Here is a 17,902-nt window from a genome sequence, read left to right as displayed (position 1 = left end):
ACATTTTGACACGCCAGACAAGAACGCACAGGTCTAAATGATAAGATATGACAAGATAATGAAGCTGTTTTGCAAACATTACACATAAAATCACAACAAACAAACAAACACATTCACACAGATAAAAGGAATGTAAAAATCCAGATTATAGTAGTGTAAAGATACAATGATAGAATGTAATCAACTCATGCAGGGCCCAACAGTGCACATAAATGCATTATCTATTCATCACCTTTTTGCTATTATCACTGGTTTTATGTAAACATACCTCAAATATATATTATCAAAAAATCCCGACTGCTCCTTTACTTCCCTCAACGGCACTGTTCACTGGTGGCCGAAGGGAGCGCTGTGGAGCGGGAGCGCAGAGTCCGGCGGGGGAACAACCAGGCTTCAGTTAAAAGAGACCGGGCAGAGCGGAGAGGAGCAGCGGGGTCAGCGGCTCTACAACGTTGGACTACTGCACTCACCTGGACAGCGCTGCAATGCTGCTGCTGCTGCTGCTGCTGCAGCGGGGGAGACCCTCTGCTGTTTATGCTGCACTTTTATTTTATTCTCATTTTCTGGAGCCAACTTTGGTGCTCGCATTCAACCTTGACACCAGTCATGTCATCAGGAAGGACGGAGAGCCGGGGAGTCTGTTCGGGTTTTCCCTCGCCATGCACCGGCAACTCAACCCGGATCAAAGAATGTGAGTGGTGTTCTTTCACTGTAGACCTTTACTGCTCTGTTGGCCTTCATCCGCCAGTGATTGTAGTTTAAACGTGCACCTGACGCGAAAGGTTCCTGTAAATGACTGACAGAAGTCCATCTTAACTTTTATAAGATCTCCATCCTAATTTCTTTGTCTGAATAAGTTTTTCCTGTGCAGGAAACACATTTTTTATTCGGGATTCTCCTTTTTCAAAACAAACTGATTTCCATCCACTGGTTATCAGGCGTTGCTGCAACCTATACAAATACTGTAGTCACTTTCTACTAAAGCCCACAGTGTTTCTTCTCGTGTTTTTGTTCTAAATTTCAATAGCAGTCTCCCCGTGGTGCTTTGAATATGAAATGATGAGGAGTCTAAAGACAACAAGTGAATACACAATGGTTACAACTGTGATGTAAATGTGCCTGTATGGTCACACTGAGAGGAGAGCTGTAATGTTGCAACTGTTCTCAAAGAGGTGGTTCTCTGGATAGCATGTGAGGATTTGCTGCTTTTTCTAATTTTGATAAGATTGTAAATTGAACATCTTTGTGAGAACAAACAAGCATTTTTTAACCAGTTTCTGACGTTTTGTTCACTACTAAAAATAATTACTTTTTTTTGTTAATATCCGTAATTTCCCACTAATGAGTGCTGTTTGTTGGGGTTCTCTGTAAAACTGTAAAACAGTAAGGACAGGTGTATTCCAACACAAGTTGTACCTAAAGTTTGTTTTAAGAAAAGTACTAAGAAGGAAGGACTTCAGTGAGTGTTAATGGCAAGTGCATCCTGTAATGCACATTTTTCATTCATGCACAAATTATTCAGGGCCCACATGTTTTGTAATTGTGCCAAAATAAGAGTTAACAGCGGTTAAATTGTGAGGAAGCATTTAAAGGATTTCTGATTCTGCTATCATGTGTGCACTACAGTAAATAGTTTCCTTTGGCCAGCCCCGAGGGAGCAAAAAGACACCAATGTATAGTGAGCCTGATCAACCTGCCACACAAGTGTAACGGGGGTGAAGTGAGGAGGAGGAGGAGGGGGGGGGGGGGGGGGGGGGGGGGGGCATGTCAAAGCCTGTGACCAGCAGGCACAGGGTCCTGCAGCAGCATGTTGAGAAACAGAGAGCACAGATAAGGAGCCCTGATAACGTGACATAGAGAGATATCACATAGATCAGGCTTAACTTGTGGAATTTTATCTTACAAGTGTTTTGACTTGCTGCAAAAGCAGCTCGTGGTGTAATGAGTGAAGAAAGTTCAAAGCTGTCATTTCTTTCTTCTTTCTTTTTTTTTAACAAGGATTCTTCCGTGCAAAGCCTGCATCCTGAAAAGAGGCACTTATATATTTGTCAGAGTTGCCAAGTGTAAAGAGAAAGTCATATGTGTTGGACAAACAGAGGCTCGAAATGTGACACTGGCCTGATATTTGGTTTTCAGCCAGTAAAAGTAAGAGGAGAGTGAAGATTCACCCCGCTTACATGAGGATCTATGAGGAAGCTGCTCCAGTTTTACCAATCATACTACACAAAATCTGCCAACATGTGCAAAAGCTGCTTCTCGAAGAACAGAAACAAACAGCATCCTTGCATAGGTTTACAATTTTTGGCGTATGCTTTGGTTAGCTTTAAAGCTGCTACAAGGAACTTTCATTTTGTGTTGAATTTGGCGGCCCCTGTGGAGAAAAGTGGTGGTGTTTCCGAGCATCAGATTCCCTTTAGGAAAGCTCTAATTTTACTGCAGCAGGGTCTGACAGTGTTCAGTTCTGGTTCTGGTTTTCCCGAGCCTCCTTTCTCTCCAGCGGGCCCAGCAATACGGCTTAGGCCTCCAGCAGTGTGGTGTTGGCTCCCAGCGGGGACCGGCAGAGCAGCGAGGCGAAATTCTAAAGCTGAAGGAGTTTCTGGTGAACCTGCATGATTTCATATCATTAACAATTACAGATATAGCCAAGCGTCCTGCTGATGGTCTTGTTAACTCATATAGAGGCATCAGTATAACATTGAGATTGACTTCTTAACAACTAAATACATAAATAAAGAAGTCAATCATTCGTTGCAGCCCTCGTTCTAATTGTTCGCATTGCTGTCCTCTCACATCCTGGTTGAAAACACTTTGAGTCTGTGTTACGGTCTAAAAACATTGCACGTTATTGTAACTGACAGCGGCTCTCCCGCCTCAGCTCCAAATCCTCACGTGACCCTGAGATTTGCAGCCAGCCGAGTCAAGTGAAAGCTCAGTAGAGCACACAGAAGTAGGTAATGAACAGCCCCGTCTAACTCAAAGCTTGTGAGGCACATTGAAGCCAGCAATGCGTCACACACATCTGCATCTGTCTCTTCTGTGCTTATACGAAGATGTTTCTGATGATCGCCAGCAGCTGTAAAACTCTACTGGCTGTCACTGCGTGTATTAATGTGATAATAATACATTATGTGTGAAAAGAGAAGTCCTTTCTAAACACTGAATATGTTTGGTGAGCAACATGTGTGACTAGTAGATCGATTCAATTCCTCTAATGTGAAACCCCAACTCGCCTTTGATCCCTTCAGAGCTAAAAGCCAAACCTGCCCCACTTTACTGCAATAAAAAAAACATTTTTTTTGTGATTACAGTGATTTTAAACTCATATTGCTTCCATCCATGTGTGCCACTCTCTCCATGTTGTTCCTCTAATGGGTTCATTGAAAAGCAAAACTTGGCTTGATGGTGTTATTACGCCTCTCATTGGTCTGTGATGAGTGGAAGAAACAAGGAGATCCATGTTTCAACATGAGACTGAATAAAAACGCGGCATTGTGCAAAGGAGCAACTGGATGCCCCGTCCATGAATACTGTGTTGGGTTAATGATGTGGATATAACATCCTCTGAATGAAACCAGAGAAAACGGACATTTGACTGGACATACATGGCCATCTGTGCACATGTAACCTGATAGATTAAACGCATCAGTGAACCATCGGTCGAGACATTCCAGTCAAACTTCACACTGACGTTCGAGAGTGATTGTGTTGCTTAAAATATGGTTAATAAACAGTTAAAATGGGCGACTTAGTCTTTGTTTTAAACTGGATTCTTTACTTAAAGTTGGTCTGTATCTGTAGTGAATATTCATGATTTATTCTGTGATGTGTACCCAGCCAATCACAGGTCAGCACCAATCAACGTCTGTGTGTGTGTGTGTGTGTGTGTGTAAACTGAAACAGTTAGAACAGCTGCAGCAGTTCTTGTGGCTTTGAGTGCACAGCTGTGGAAGCACCGGACCACATCTGTTAACAAAGACCAGTGAGATCACTCTGTAAACCCAACACCAGTCACTGTGTATTTCCATTTACACTGCACCGAAAGACACGCTGCATGATGGGACGTGGTTTCACGCTGTAGCCTGGCTGTTACTGGGTTCAGGCTCTGTAGTAGTTGTAGAGTAAAGAATACAGTCTGCGGCTTTATAGTTCATACTATCATCACAAACAAACATTGCATTCATTTCTGCTTTCGGGCGTGTTGCATGTAAATGTCAATGTTACCCCTCAGCTACTTGCTAAATTCTACAGCTGTCACTTTCCAGAGTAGCTGTGCTGTTGAGTTGGAGGTGTTGTTACGGTCTCTTCATAAATCTGGTGTTTGTTCTGCATAAACACCTGTGAAATCTACAGGGCTGTCCTCAACCCAAGAGATTTTTTAGTGGACTCATGATTAGTTGGTTTAATCAACAGATCTGTGAAACTGAGTTTCTCCACATATAATCACACAAAAGCACCACTTTAAATCTTGTGTTTACCAGAGATGTGCTCACAAGTTTCTTGGAAATAAGTCATTCAGCATGAAAAAGCATAAAGAAATGACTTATTACCTAATTAAATCTTAGTCGACCAAAACAACCGATTAATTGACAAAGAGGGGGCCGCCTGAGAAATCTAAATCTGGTTCTGACGAACAGATACTTTCATCAAATCTGCTGATTATCTCGATTAATCATTTTGTTTATAAGATGTCAGAAATTTGTGACCAATCCTCTACGAAATTCCCCACAGTCACAGGTGACTTATTTCTATAGCCTGTTGTATTTGACCAAAGATATTCAGTTTGCTACCATATATGACAAAGAAAAACATCAAATCTTGACATTTGAGAAGCTGGAGCCAGCAAATGTTTGCCCTCTTTGCTTGAAAAGACCGAAATTATGTATTGATTATAAAAATAATTGCTGATTAATTTCAAATCAACTGTTGCTTTAAATCTAAAGCAATCAAATGTAATTTATTGGTTCAACTCTGAGGTAATTTCTGAGGCAGTAGATTGCAGTGGTGTTGTGTTGGAAAATGTTATTTGGTTTGTCTGATATAAAATAACAGCGTTGTCAATGTTTCTCATGTTCTGCAGTTCTTGTAGGGCTAAACTACTGTAGCTCGGAAGCTGAAGTGTCAGTGAAGCCGACTTTGTAAAGGCTCTTGTTTGTATTTGCATTTCACTGGGTTTTGTTTGAGGAGAGGATCTGGTCTTCAGTCTCACATCAGTCCTCCTCAGTCAGAAGAGTCCTTGTTCGAGAAATGAGGAGCCACGGGGCCGTCCCAAGATCAATAGGTTACTGGGTTACTGAGGGAACTGCAGAGTCACAGGGAGGAGAAAAGGGTGGAGAGGATTTCCTCTCAGTCTGACAAAATTCCTACACTGAGCTGACCAGCCTATAGCTCACATGCGATAGTGCAGCTAATCACTGTGTGCTATTTGCAATATTTTCTCCCAAAAAAAAGTATTTCGGTAGTTTTGATAATCTTACTACAGTAATTATACTATACTTTAGTGTGAAAAATCCAAACCAAGGCTGAGTCTCAAGTCTTCATAAGTACATTGCGAGTCATTTCAAGTCTTTCAGGTCACATGAAGAATTGCGTTTTACATTTTTGATCTATATTGTTGAGTTGTCAGATAGTTATAACACAAAGTCTTTTCAATTGATATGGATGATAATAAAGCAGCTATGCAAGTTCGCCCCATCACTGACTTATTTATTTAAAACAGAGTCAGTTGAAAAGATTTAAAATATGTTTTTAACCAACTCACAGAGCCAAATTACGTTAGCGTAATTAGCTAGCTAGCTACAGCTGATAAGTCTGACAGGGACAGTCGTCATTTCAGCCAAAAATTGGCAGTTGCCAGCTAGAAGTGGGATGCCTGCTTTTTTTTGTTCGACTGAAATTAAGGACCCAATTGTTTAAACAGTTACTAAGAAAACCGAGTGGCAAACATGTCTCCATTATCATGTGAACTGTGTACAAGAAAAAACAATTAGGGGGATTAGCTAATGGCTAACTGCTGACAAGATAAACAACACCATGTCGTGGAAATTGAAAGGTTAACTACTTAACTATGAACCGAGTTGTGAAAACAGAAATGAGATGATTTCATCAACAAGTGGACTTTTATTCTATGAGAGAATCGTTTCTGTTGATTTCTCAGTATGCACGATGAACTCAACACATTTCAGGTGTCCAATTATGTTCATTTGAAGTAAAGTCATGTGATAGTTCACAAAGATAAATACAAAACTATGCCTGCTGCAACCAAATCAGATTATCGTTCTGTTGAGTGAGTCATGTCCCAAGGCATTGATGATATTTCATTCAGAAGTACAAATTCACAAATATTGTGACCTTACTTCATTTAAAATCACATAACATGAGAGATATCTTTTATTTTTTTTGTCTGTGTCTAGTTCTTGAATTACTGTGTAAAAGAGAAGTTAATAAGTAAATCCTTCCAGTTGCTGCGGTCACCCAACTAGAAACACATTGCTTCTGCATGCTTGCTGAGGCTGCATGATGCTGTGGATTTAGCAAAGAAGTTGTGGTCAATGAACTATGGTTGAAGTGAACATGCTCCAAATTGCGGCTTGAATTGAAAGTGAATGATAGTGACAGTGTAAATACAGACAGGAATCAGAGAGATAGGAGTACGGGGGTATGACATAACCTTAACTATTAGGCCCTACTGTTCTTAATTCTTGTTGATTCTGAAAATGATAGAGAAACTTGCAGCTAAGCGACATGTAACTTGTTAATCTGAAACAAGCTTGTATTGTCAATTGGCTGTTTTCTTTACTTCTTCTACTTCTTGACAGTTTTTGACAACTGTGACAGTTGGATGGAGAAATGAAGAAGAAACCACTCGCCCTGCCAACAGCAGCCACAACATGAGCTTTTCAAGATAACAGCCAGACGACATGTGGCACATTTTTATAGGCAGGAAATGCCATTTCTGTCTCTGTCACAGTCGATCTTGTAACTAAATTCAAAAAGCTGCTGCCCTGGAGCTTAGAAAAGTAGAAAATGACTTACTGAAGGTGTAGCAGACAGTTACTTCAGAAAAAACATCTCAGTACATATCAATACATCTCGGTTTGCTTCAGTAAATAATAGTTTGATAATATTGTTTTTTTCTTCTTCTTCAGGCTATTGATTGGAGCACCCAGAGCCAGAGCTTTGGGAAAACAGACAGCCAACATCACAGGTGGTCTTTATAAATGTGAAATCACTCAGTCCAACGATTGTGAGCGTATTGAATTTGATAGTGAAGGTGAGTTGTCTGTCTGTCTGTCTGTCTGCATATACAGTACCGTTTACAAATATATGAATATATGAATATAAATGCTTACATTTTTGTCTTGTGTTACTAAACTTTGAAAGAGGACGTGCGTGTCGAGAACAAGGAGAATCAGTGGATGGGGGTGACGGTTCAGAGCCAGGGACCCGGGGGAAAGATCGTGGTGAGTCAAACTGAGCATGTGAACCAACGTTCCCATCAACATTCAGGCCTAATATGGTCTTATGGGCTATAAAAGGTATGAACTTAAACTCAACTGTGTTTTGCAATTTCAGACTTGTGCTCATCGCTATCAGAGGCGCTTGTATGTGAACACGCCTTTGGAGTACCGGGACATCACCGGGCGCTGTTATGTCCTGAGTCAGGACCTGACCATTGACCCGTTGTCTGATGAGGATGGAGGCAACTGGAACTTCTGTAAGGGCAGACCCCGAGGCCATGAGATGTTTGGATCTTGCCAGCAGGGTGTGGCTGCCACTTTCACCAAGGACTACCATTACGTGGTGTTTGGAGCACCAGGAGCTTACAACTGGAAAGGTCACTAACTAACCACACACACACACACATTGAATAACACCATTTACTGAGAGAATAAAGTTCCAGATTCTGTTCAAATATGAAATGGAATATTTGTGTTTTTTATTAATTATGAAATAAACATTTCTGCAGGCATAGTTCGAGTGGAGCAAAAGAACAACACTCTGATAGAGATGGGTGTGTATGACGACGGCCCGTATGAAGTTGGAGATGAGCATCTCTTGAGCCCAGAGCTTGTGCCTGTACCTGCAAACAGCTACCTCGGTGGGTTTCTACAAACAAAACGGAACTATATTTGTGGGTAACTTGTGTCCTGTCGGTTCATCGATGCACTGTGGTTACTTCCTCTGTAGGGCTTTGCATTGCTTACAAATTTGGCATGAGAAGTGATTTACTGAAGCATTTTCTAGCTTTGCCTCAACATTAGTGTTCATTAGTGTGGGAAAATCTTTTGGTATTTTACTGCGGGACATTTGGAGTGAAACTAGAGTTGAATTCAACACAACAGCTCTGCCATGAATTCTACCTTTAAAAACGTTATAATGTTCAGTTTTTGTTGGAAATGTATATTGAGGTGCATTTCTCATTTTTTTTCCTCCTTATTGACATTCACGCCAGTAGAAGAATATACCGTGGCAGTTTGGGGCAAAATGGTATTTTTAATCATCACATCTGAAACTAATGACATGCTTGAAGCAAACATGCAGCTCAGGTTCTTGATTATATCTTTAAAATCTGATTAATCTTCACTCTCTTTGTTAGAAGTTTCCACAGTATTGTTACCAGTTGATTACATTTCCGGCTGGTAAAGACGGGCAGACAGAACAAGTTTTGGAACCGCTGCAGTAGCCTAAACATAATTTTCAGTGACACACATATTGTTGTTGATGCTGCACTAGTGACTCCAAGTGGTTCGCCAGGGCAACTGCATAGAGGTAGAAAAGGTAGGTGAAAAGAAAGTGCTGCACTGAGACACGTGGTTGTCCTTACCTCACTATTCCAAATTAGGGAAAAAAGGGGGTGAAACTCTAACTTTTCTTCAGTGTAAAATACGATGCTTATGTCCTACAACATCTCTCACACACTTAAGGATTCTCCCTCGATTCGGGACACAGCATCACCAGGAGCCGTGGCCTGACGGTGGTGGCTGGAGCACCCAGAGCCAATCACAGTGGAGCTGTGGTCCTGTTGAAGAAAGAGAGCCAAACCTCCTCCAAACTTTTGGTGGAGCACACTCTGCACGGGCCAGGACTCGCGTCCTCGTTTGGCTACGACGTGGCTGTGGTTGACTTGAACGGTGATGGGTAGGGAACTTTTCACCGTCTCTATTCTGCTTCAGGATACAGATAATTCATGTTATCAAAGGAACTTCTGTAAAACTTTGAGATTTTAGGAAAGGGACCTGACTTACTTTAAGGTTACTTTATTATAGTGGGATCTTATTTGCTTGTAATGTATGAATTCAATCAGTTCTTGATTTTGTTCATATTGTGTATGATACTTGTCAATCATTACCTCCCTTCTTTGATTCAGATGGCAAGACATAGTTGTGGGAGCCCCTCAGTTCTACATGAAGGACAGAGACGTTGGGGGAGCCGTTTACGTCTACATCAACCAGGCAGGAAGGTGGGACAGAATCACACCTGTTCGTCTAAATGGGACCAAAGACTCCATGTTTGGACTGGCAGTGGAAAACATTGGAGACATCAATCAAGACTCATATGAAGGTAATTTAGCTGCTATTTTGTAGCTTATTAATGTCTCTCTGTCAGTCTCTGTCACATCAACTGGTTTCTTTCTCATGCAGACATTGCCATTGGAGCTCCTTATGATGACGGCGGTGCAGGAAAAGTCTACATTTATCATGGCTCTGCACAAGGAATCAAAACCAGCCCTGCACAGGTCGGCTTTGTTCTCAATATTTTCATATTAACAAAGGCTCACATAGGGATACTAAATCACTCGGGTTTGAAAGCTGATCATTTGTCAGTGTTGTGTTCACAGCATATTTCCGCTGCCCCCATGTGGCCAAAACATCAGTTACTGCCGGTTTGAGCTCTGAAACTATTGCATATGTTCAAGACGTTGATTTGTCTGGACCTTCCTGTGGACAGGGACTCACAACGAAGCTTTCCCCTGTGATGATCCATTAAGCATTTCATTAGTATTGATACATAGTTTTGCTCTGGAACCCGTAGTTATTGAAGTACTTGCCGTCAAAAGTCTCAAAGTCAGTTTGGCTCCTGATACTAAATATAACACTTCAATGTTGTGTTATTTTATAAATTAGCTGACCACGTTTTTTAAATATTTCCTCCGTTGTTACAGATCCTTTCAGGAAAAGAGCACAACATGCGACTCTTTGGATATTCTCTAGCAGGGAACATGGACTTGGACAGTAACTCTTATCCAGATGTGGCTGTGGGCTCTCTGTCGGACACAGCCCTGATCTACAGGTAATTATCACCCATATTTAAGTCAATTTAAACACTGCTGATTTGTACCACAACTTCTTTTAACAACCTTTATTTCAGGGCACGGCCAGTCATTAGCATCAGGAGAGATGTCAAAATATCTCCACAGGAAATTGACCTTACAATCAAAACCTGTGGTAACAGTATTTGGTAGGTGCTCTAACATTCCTACATTTCAACAGACCTCATAGTCAAAGCGTCATCTGTTGTTAAAAACAAATCCATGTCCTGTTCTTAGCTTCACGGTGGACGCGTGCTTCACCTGGAAAGCAAACACTGCATCTTACAACCCCAAACTAAGTAAGTGAAATGCTGAAAACAAAATCTTCTTTTACAAAACAAAAAAAGATTTGTTCAGTTAATTTTTGATGCTTCCCTCTTCACTGCAGTTATCGGCTACTCTGTCGAGGCGGATGGAGATCGCAGGAAACATGGGCTGTCCTCCAGAGTGATGTTCCTCAACAGCTCCCGCACTGAAACAGACTACCAGTTAAATGGCACCTTGGACCTCCGCGGCCAAAACCAGAAGTCATGCATCAAGATAACAGCCAAACTAAAAGTGAGACGAATCTCCCACATGCTTAAATCACATTTGTAGGATAAATTCTACTCAGCGAGCAACAGTCAGGAACAGTTGGAGTTATTAGTCTGCGCTTGTTAAGCTCAGCGAATACTGCCTTCAAAATATGTTGTTGCTAGTAAAACAGAGAGGTATATTTAGGTATTTTTGTGGCAACACATCTGAGCACACCGCATACTGTGTCAATAAATTTGATGTCACAGAAATAGCTTTTTTCTTGCATACAAAACAATTCTGCTTTCTAAACCAATCCTACACATATTAACAAGTTGATTAATCAATTAGTTGATCATCAGAAAATTAATCGTCCACTATATTTGACAATCAATTAATCGTCTCAGACATTTTTCAAGTTAAACATTATCTGATTGGAGCTTCTCAATTGTGAGGATTTGCTGCTTTTTATCTTATGTGACAGTAAATTAAATATATTTGAGCTTTGATTGGGTGATATAATGCTTTAGGAAACAAAAAGATGTGATCTTGCCTTATTTTCTGACACTTATAGACCAAAGTATCAATCAATTAATCAATATTGAAAGCAACTCTGTTTCTGCATGAAAGCAATGACAATAAAAGCCACAGAAATAAACTATATTATATTATATATTATATATTATAAATTATATATATAATAATTCTAACAAAGGAAAAAAAGATTTTCCTGAACAATAGAACCCATGTAGAGATAAATATTATGCACCGTATGGTGGCTGTGTCTGATTTGCACAGGACAACATTAAGGACAAGATGCGCAGCATCCCCATCGAGGTGTCTGCAGGAATTGTGGGTACTAAACGACAGAAGACGAGGAACGGCCTCTCTCAACTCATGCCCATATTAGACTCCTCTCAACCAAGCAAAGACGTCATTGAGGTAAACATTCATACAGCATTTGTTATTAAGTTAATGACAAAAGGTTCACAGCGGAGCAATGATTTTACATGGTTTTGTTGCGATTTGTTGTTGCTGCAGGTCAACTTTGTAAAAGAGGGATGTGGAAGTGATCATATTTGCCGGAGTAACCTGAAGATGAGCTACAAATTATACTACAAACAAAGCAACCTAGACGTGTACTCCCCACTGCCCATGTGAGTAGAATGTGATCTAAAAATGAGCTCAAATTCATTGATTAAATCTGCATCAAACAACATTGTTCATATTAACAATGAATCATAACTATAGAACTGCTTGTACCACACATACTGTGGGTTGAATGGTGGAGTTTCACTGCTCCATATGATATGAAAGCTAGCTTTGGTTTGTATACTCGGCTTCTCTGATGTTACATTCACCAGAAAAAAATGACTGTAATGCTGCTTTAGTTACATGTTTGTTGCTCAGTGTCTGCTGGTAAAATGTCAACTATAACAACTTGAAAAGCCAATGTTAATATATGAAAACACAACGATATATTATGTACCATAAGGCTGTTTTCCCCCCATAAAACTCCACCTGAGGTGAGTGGTTATGTTTGTGTATTTGCAGCAATAACAACGTCCCTGCGTTCCATCTGAATTACGAGAGGAAGGACTTGGCTCTGCGTGTGACCGTCAACAACATGAATGAAGATGATGCATACGAGGCAAAGCTGGTGGGGACGTTCCCGGACACGCTGTCTTACTCTGGAGTGCGCTCGCATCAGACGACGGTAAACAAGACCGGGGACGCAGAGAGACTAGAACGTTTTACCCAAGTTAAAGCACTGCTGCTGAAAAGACATTTCACTCAAAAGCAAGTCAAATAAGAATGAACTTTAATAGAAGTCAAAATTAGGTCAGTCAAAATGTAGCGTAGGGAGGTTAAAGAAATAATGTATGTAATGAGGATGATTTTATATTATAGACATATTAAATTAAAGAAAACAGAACAAAATGTAAAACATGAGTCCTTATCTCCAAACCAACAGAATATTACTTTTCTATTGATGACACAGCTTGCGCATACAACTGATTATCAATTATAAATAATAGGCTGTACAACCTCCTAACTTAGTGTAGCCTCACTAGAATTATCAAGAAAAGACGACATAACTCAATCAATTGAACCCAACTGACTGACAATAAATTACAAGCTTATAAACACTGGACATAAGCATTAATGAAAGAACCTGAGACTTGTTATAGAATCAACAGCAGAGTAAAACATACAGGCAGACAACACAGAGATGAATAAACAAAATAAACACAAACTTAAACACAGTAAAGCCGATAGAGAGATGCACAGTTTTAATACACTGTGTAGTGTAGTGCACATTACATTATATGTACACCACGCTATCTTGCTCTTACGTTTGTTGCAGCTTTGTTTTAACTTTCTGATTTTGTTTCCCAGCTGGAAAAGCCAATCATCTGTACAGCCAATCTGAACGGCTCTCAAGCCGACTGTGAGCTGGGGAATCCTTTTAAGAGAGACTCAAAGGTACGGACTAGTTTCATCCTGACACTTAGTTGTTGTATTTGAAATATGAGAGATGTGAGATGTGTTTTTTTTGCCCCCAGGTTACATTTCACATCATCCTGAGCACTGTGGGTATGACTGTCGACACCACGGAGATTGACATCGACCTGCAGCTCCAAACGTAAGTGTTGCTGCTTCAATGCTTTTCCTGTATTTTCAGATAAGTTTACACCAACATAAATAAAAGTATTGTACTAAATCTGTGTATTTTTTTTTTCTTGCAGTACAAGTGTGCAAGAAGATATTGCCCCCGTTAGAGTGAAGGCTAAAGTAATCATTGAATTGCCGTTGTCGGTCAGTGGGTAAGTGTGTGGAGCTAATGTTTGACTGCAGATAAAGTGCCTCCAAAAGTATGTAAATTAATACTTTTGCTTGTTTTCATCAGAGAAGCCAGCCCTAATCAGGTTTCCTTTGGAGGCGTTGTGAAAGGTGAAAGTGCCATGAAGACAGAAGAGGAGATTGGAAGTTTGATTACTTATACATTCAGAGTAAGTTTATTCATCCGACCTTTGCTGTCATAGAACCTGATAGTCTTTGAAATCACAACATATTGCTTTCTCCTTCAGATTAACAACTTGTGGAAGTCTTTGAAGTCTTCAGTCAAAGCCTCACTTCACATTCAGTGGCCCAAATGGAACAAAGACGGTAAATGGCTTCTGTACCTGGTGAAGATCACTGCTGCAGGACCGGAGGACGTCCTTTGCTCTCCCGAGTCTGAGATCAACTCTCTCAAACACATCCAGGTTAGTGTTTCTAAACCTTCACTTTCATGTGCTCGATGTGAAAACAGCACTGACCTGAAGTCTGCTTGGTTCCACTTTGAATTAATGAGAATATAATGTACTTTCAGCATGCCTCCGCGTCCAGGACAAAACGTGAAATCGGAGAAAGAAAACCTGTTGGCAAAATGTCGTCACTGTCAGAAAAGAAGAAGGTTTTGGTGAGTCTTTGTATGGATGCGTTCACATTTCTTCATAAACAGTCGTGGAATGTAGCTAACTACATTTACTCAAGTACCACGCTTTAAGTATAAAAGTGAGGTAAGTGAGGTTTTCTTTTCATGCCCACAGTTAAAACATATGAAGAGCTTATAAGATATGATGTTGTGTTAAAAGTTAAACTATACCAACAGTATATATACAAGTACAGCTGAAATGATTAGTCGATCTATTGACAGAAAATGCATTGGCAATTATTTAAAAATATTTTTTTATTTCCTGGCTCCAGCTCCTTAAATATATTTGCTGTTTGTCCTTTTAGTTATTTCTATTTATTTCTAATAATGTTGAGGTGTGGACTATTGGGCTCTTGGGTAATTGTGATGAGCATTTATCACTATTTTCAGTCAATCATTTGAGTATTTTTTTACAGTGTACTGAAAGCAGTTTAACACAAGTAAAATAACTACACTTGTCATCCATCACAGTTTATAAAGGTGTAGATTGCTCTGATGTGTAATGGACTCTCTCTCCCCCTCAGACGTGTGACAGTGAGATCAAATGTGTGGTGCTCAAGTGCCCCCTTCAGGGCCTGGACGGTACATCGCTTGAACTGAGATCTCGTCTCTGGAACTCGACCTTCATCGAGGTGACACGTCGTCTTTTTAATGCGTTCCACGTGTCTCATCTGTGATGTGGAACGACTGTCTGACCTGAGCGGCTGCTTTTGTTTCCACACAGGATTACGCCTCCATCTCCAACTTGCACATTGTTGTGAAGGCCTCGCTCGTCCTCCACACTCAGGCTAAAAACATGATCCTGAGAACTCCTCACACTGATGTAAGCAGCTCAACAGCTACCGACGTCTTATTCGCGTTTCGTCTCGGTCCTGACTCACCCGGTCTCTTGGTTTTTCTTCGCCGCGGTGTTTTATTGCAGGTGACAGTGGCAGTGTCGCCTGAAGGTGCAGTCGCACAGCACAGCGGAGTTCCCTGGTGGATCATACTGGTGGCTGTTCTTGCAGGCATCTTGATTTTGGCTTTGTTGGTGTTTCTGCTGTGGAAGGTGAGATAGAGAGATGATACACCTTCATATCACACATGTTTATAATACAGGATGACAATAGGAGTAAAACATAAACTTCATTGAACTGCTTATGATCAGAAAAGGTTTTTGAACAGTACAAGACGTGAGAGTTAATAAAAAAGGACTTGATCACTTTGTTTTTTGATTTTTATTTGTTGGTTACAGATGTAAAAATAATAGTATTTTGTCTCTCTTTGTTTTCATATTAATGTGAATAACTTTATTATTTTTTTTGACTGTCAAAATAATCATTATTTGAAGGCGTCATGGCTGTGGTAACCGTTCTTTTTTGACATTGAGATTAACATTATACTCTATAATAAAAATTACAGTTTGAACAAATATATATATATATATATCTATATGTTATAGAATAACTAAACAGATATTCACAATGCATACTTTATTGTCTGTATGTGAATATATATGTCTTTAATCTAAAATGGATTAATTCAGTAGGTTACAATATTCTGCATCTGTAAATAAGCAAAGTAACATTTAGTTTTTGTCAGGTGACGTTTGAGCATCAACACTGGACTCTCCAGATAAAGTATTATGTTCATAAAAATGCATTTTCTCTGGTGTTTTGATGGAAGACATCATAACTGCTGTTGACTATCATGTCACTCTAAACACTTCCATCACTTGCTTCCCCTCAGTGTGGTTTCTTCAAGAGACCATCAAAAGACCAATACGATGCTGCATATCAGAAGGCAGAGATCCATGTTCAGCCCTCTGACAAAGACAAGCTCTCTGCTGAGGCCTGATTTATGAGCAGGGGTAAAACCAGCTGTCAGCATGGAGTGTGACTAATGAACTCGCTTTCCAGCCAGCTGACTTCATGCAGAAATATTCAATCAGACACATAATGTAGTTAGCTGATGAAACCTTAACATTTACATTAAACAAAATAGAAATATGTAATGTATTGATGAAGTGCTTGAGGTTTCTGCTATTCATACAATATGTGTCTCTGGATTTTCCCCCCCAAAAAAATCTTTGCATTTTCTTACCAACAGGCTTATTATTTTCATTTTTTTGGGGTAGTTGTTCTGCTCTGCAGGTGCCTTTTCTGACATCGCTGTTACTGCTTTGGCTGTTTGAAACGTCCAATTAAAAACTGCAACGCATGCTCAACATTGCTGCACATCTCTCCTCTCGCTGTTTACAGTGTTGCATGCATATTTCTGACATTTATCAGTTTTTAATAATGCATCTTGTTTTTTTAAATCTCCCTTCCCAGTGTGGTTTCTTTAAACGCTCCAAACAAGAGGACAGCGTCCCTCGTTACCACGCAGTGCGGATCAGAAAGGACACTCCTGAGAACAAAGACGGAAAAGTCAAGCTTGATCCTTTTGAAAAAAAGCAGTGGATGACAAATTGGATGGACGGTGAAAGTTACTCATGACTTTAAACGTTAAAATGATTTTTACAAACAGCTTTAACCCGATTTCTTTTTTTCCCAGATGAACTTTGCCTTTCCTTGTTCGCTTGGAGAACATCAGTGATTTTACTTTTTCAGGACTCAGTTGAGTTCATGTCTTTTAATTGTTACACTGTATAGATGATGAAATGTTTTTTTGTACGTTTTGTATATATTTAAATACTTCTGCACACTGTATATTTATTTTTTGATAAGAAAATAATTTCATGCAGCCAAAGAGTTTTTTTCAGTGTCACGTGTCCTTGAGCGGATGGACGAAGAGCAAAGTTTACTGTTTCTGTGGAGTTGTAACGTCTTAAAAAAAGCCAAAAATCTATGCAAGGAAAGCGCTCCTCGCTCAGTATTATCTGAATATGAATCTATATTTTTGTCTGTTGATTTATGTCTAATTTCAGGACATTTCAACAAACAAATCCGTCTTCAGGTACATTATCATTTCACAATAATTGAAGGTGCATAAATGAGCACAGCTGACTCACATTGCGTGCTGAGGTCTTTTCCCTCCACTTCTGTTCGTTGATTCTTCACCTCTACTCACTGTTGTGGCGTCAGGTAGCATCCACTGTACTGTAGGTCAACACTGAATCAAGATGTTTCGTTCCATGTGTGGAATCCAAAGGGAAGGTGGTCAGTAGAAACTGCCATGTAAGTGTTATAGATTAAATTCAAGGTGAATGACTTGTTGAACTGTCAAGTGTAATAAAATGCTTTGAATGCTACTGTGGCTTTTCATTAACATTGGAAGTATAAACCTACATAAATGTAGAGCTGGAGCTAATCATTTAATTTGCTTTCTCGTCGTTGAGTCTATAAGATAACAGAAAATGGTGAATGATGCACATCACAATTCTCTGAAGACAAATGTGACATCTTCAAATTATTTGTTTTGACCAACAGTCAAAACCCCAAAAATATAATCAGTTTACCACCGCAGAAGAGAAGCTAGAACTAGGTAACATTTGGCTTTTTGTTAGATAAAAACACTTAACTGATAATCAAAACAGTTGATGAAGTTTCTGTCAATTGACTAAGTAATCATACCTCTACCTCTGTGACTTAAACATTACCACTGAGATATATGGCAGA

The 17,902-nt window shown here is 39.9% G+C and overlaps 1 protein-coding gene across 3 annotated transcripts; it reads left to right on the top strand.

The window, feature by feature from the left end:
* The first annotated feature begins 426 nt into the window (after window positions 1-426).
* Window positions 427-17,535, top strand: itga6a (integrin, alpha 6a). Of its 3 annotated transcripts, none has more exons than XM_076107609.1 (26): window positions 428-691; window positions 7,146-7,270; window positions 7,381-7,460; window positions 7,573-7,834; window positions 7,967-8,098; window positions 8,925-9,138; window positions 9,368-9,561; window positions 9,642-9,736; window positions 10,163-10,290; window positions 10,369-10,458; window positions 10,547-10,608; window positions 10,698-10,867; window positions 11,621-11,764; window positions 11,864-11,979; window positions 12,377-12,539; window positions 13,223-13,309; window positions 13,390-13,469; window positions 13,573-13,650; window positions 13,734-13,836; window positions 13,915-14,091; window positions 14,199-14,288; window positions 14,828-14,935; window positions 15,028-15,126; window positions 15,226-15,351; window positions 16,032-16,152; window positions 16,616-16,755. In XM_076107609.1, the coding sequence occupies exons 1-25, from the start codon at window positions 486-488 to the stop codon at window positions 16,137-16,139; spliced, it is 3,237 nt and encodes a 1,078-aa protein (XP_075963724.1). In that variant the 5' UTR covers window positions 428-485; the 3' UTR covers window positions 16,140-16,152; window positions 16,616-16,755. The 3 variants fall into 3 exon arrangements, with proteins under 3 accessions (XP_075963740.1, XP_075963724.1, XP_075963733.1); XM_076107618.1 differs by lacking the exon at window positions 428-691 and adding an exon at window positions 6,938-7,037; XM_076107625.1 differs by lacking the exon at window positions 16,032-16,152 and having other exon boundaries at window positions 427-691; window positions 16,616-17,535.
* Window positions 17,536-17,902: the final 367 nt, after the last annotated feature.

Source organism: Anarhichas minor, unplaced genomic scaffold (assembly GCF_050575085.1).
Source record: "Anarhichas minor isolate MPS153535 unplaced genomic scaffold, ASM5057508v1 ptg000004l, whole genome shotgun sequence".
NCBI lineage: Eukaryota > Metazoa > Chordata > Actinopteri > Perciformes > Anarhichadidae > Anarhichas > Anarhichas minor.
This window is presented reverse-complemented; position numbering and strand designations above follow the sequence as displayed.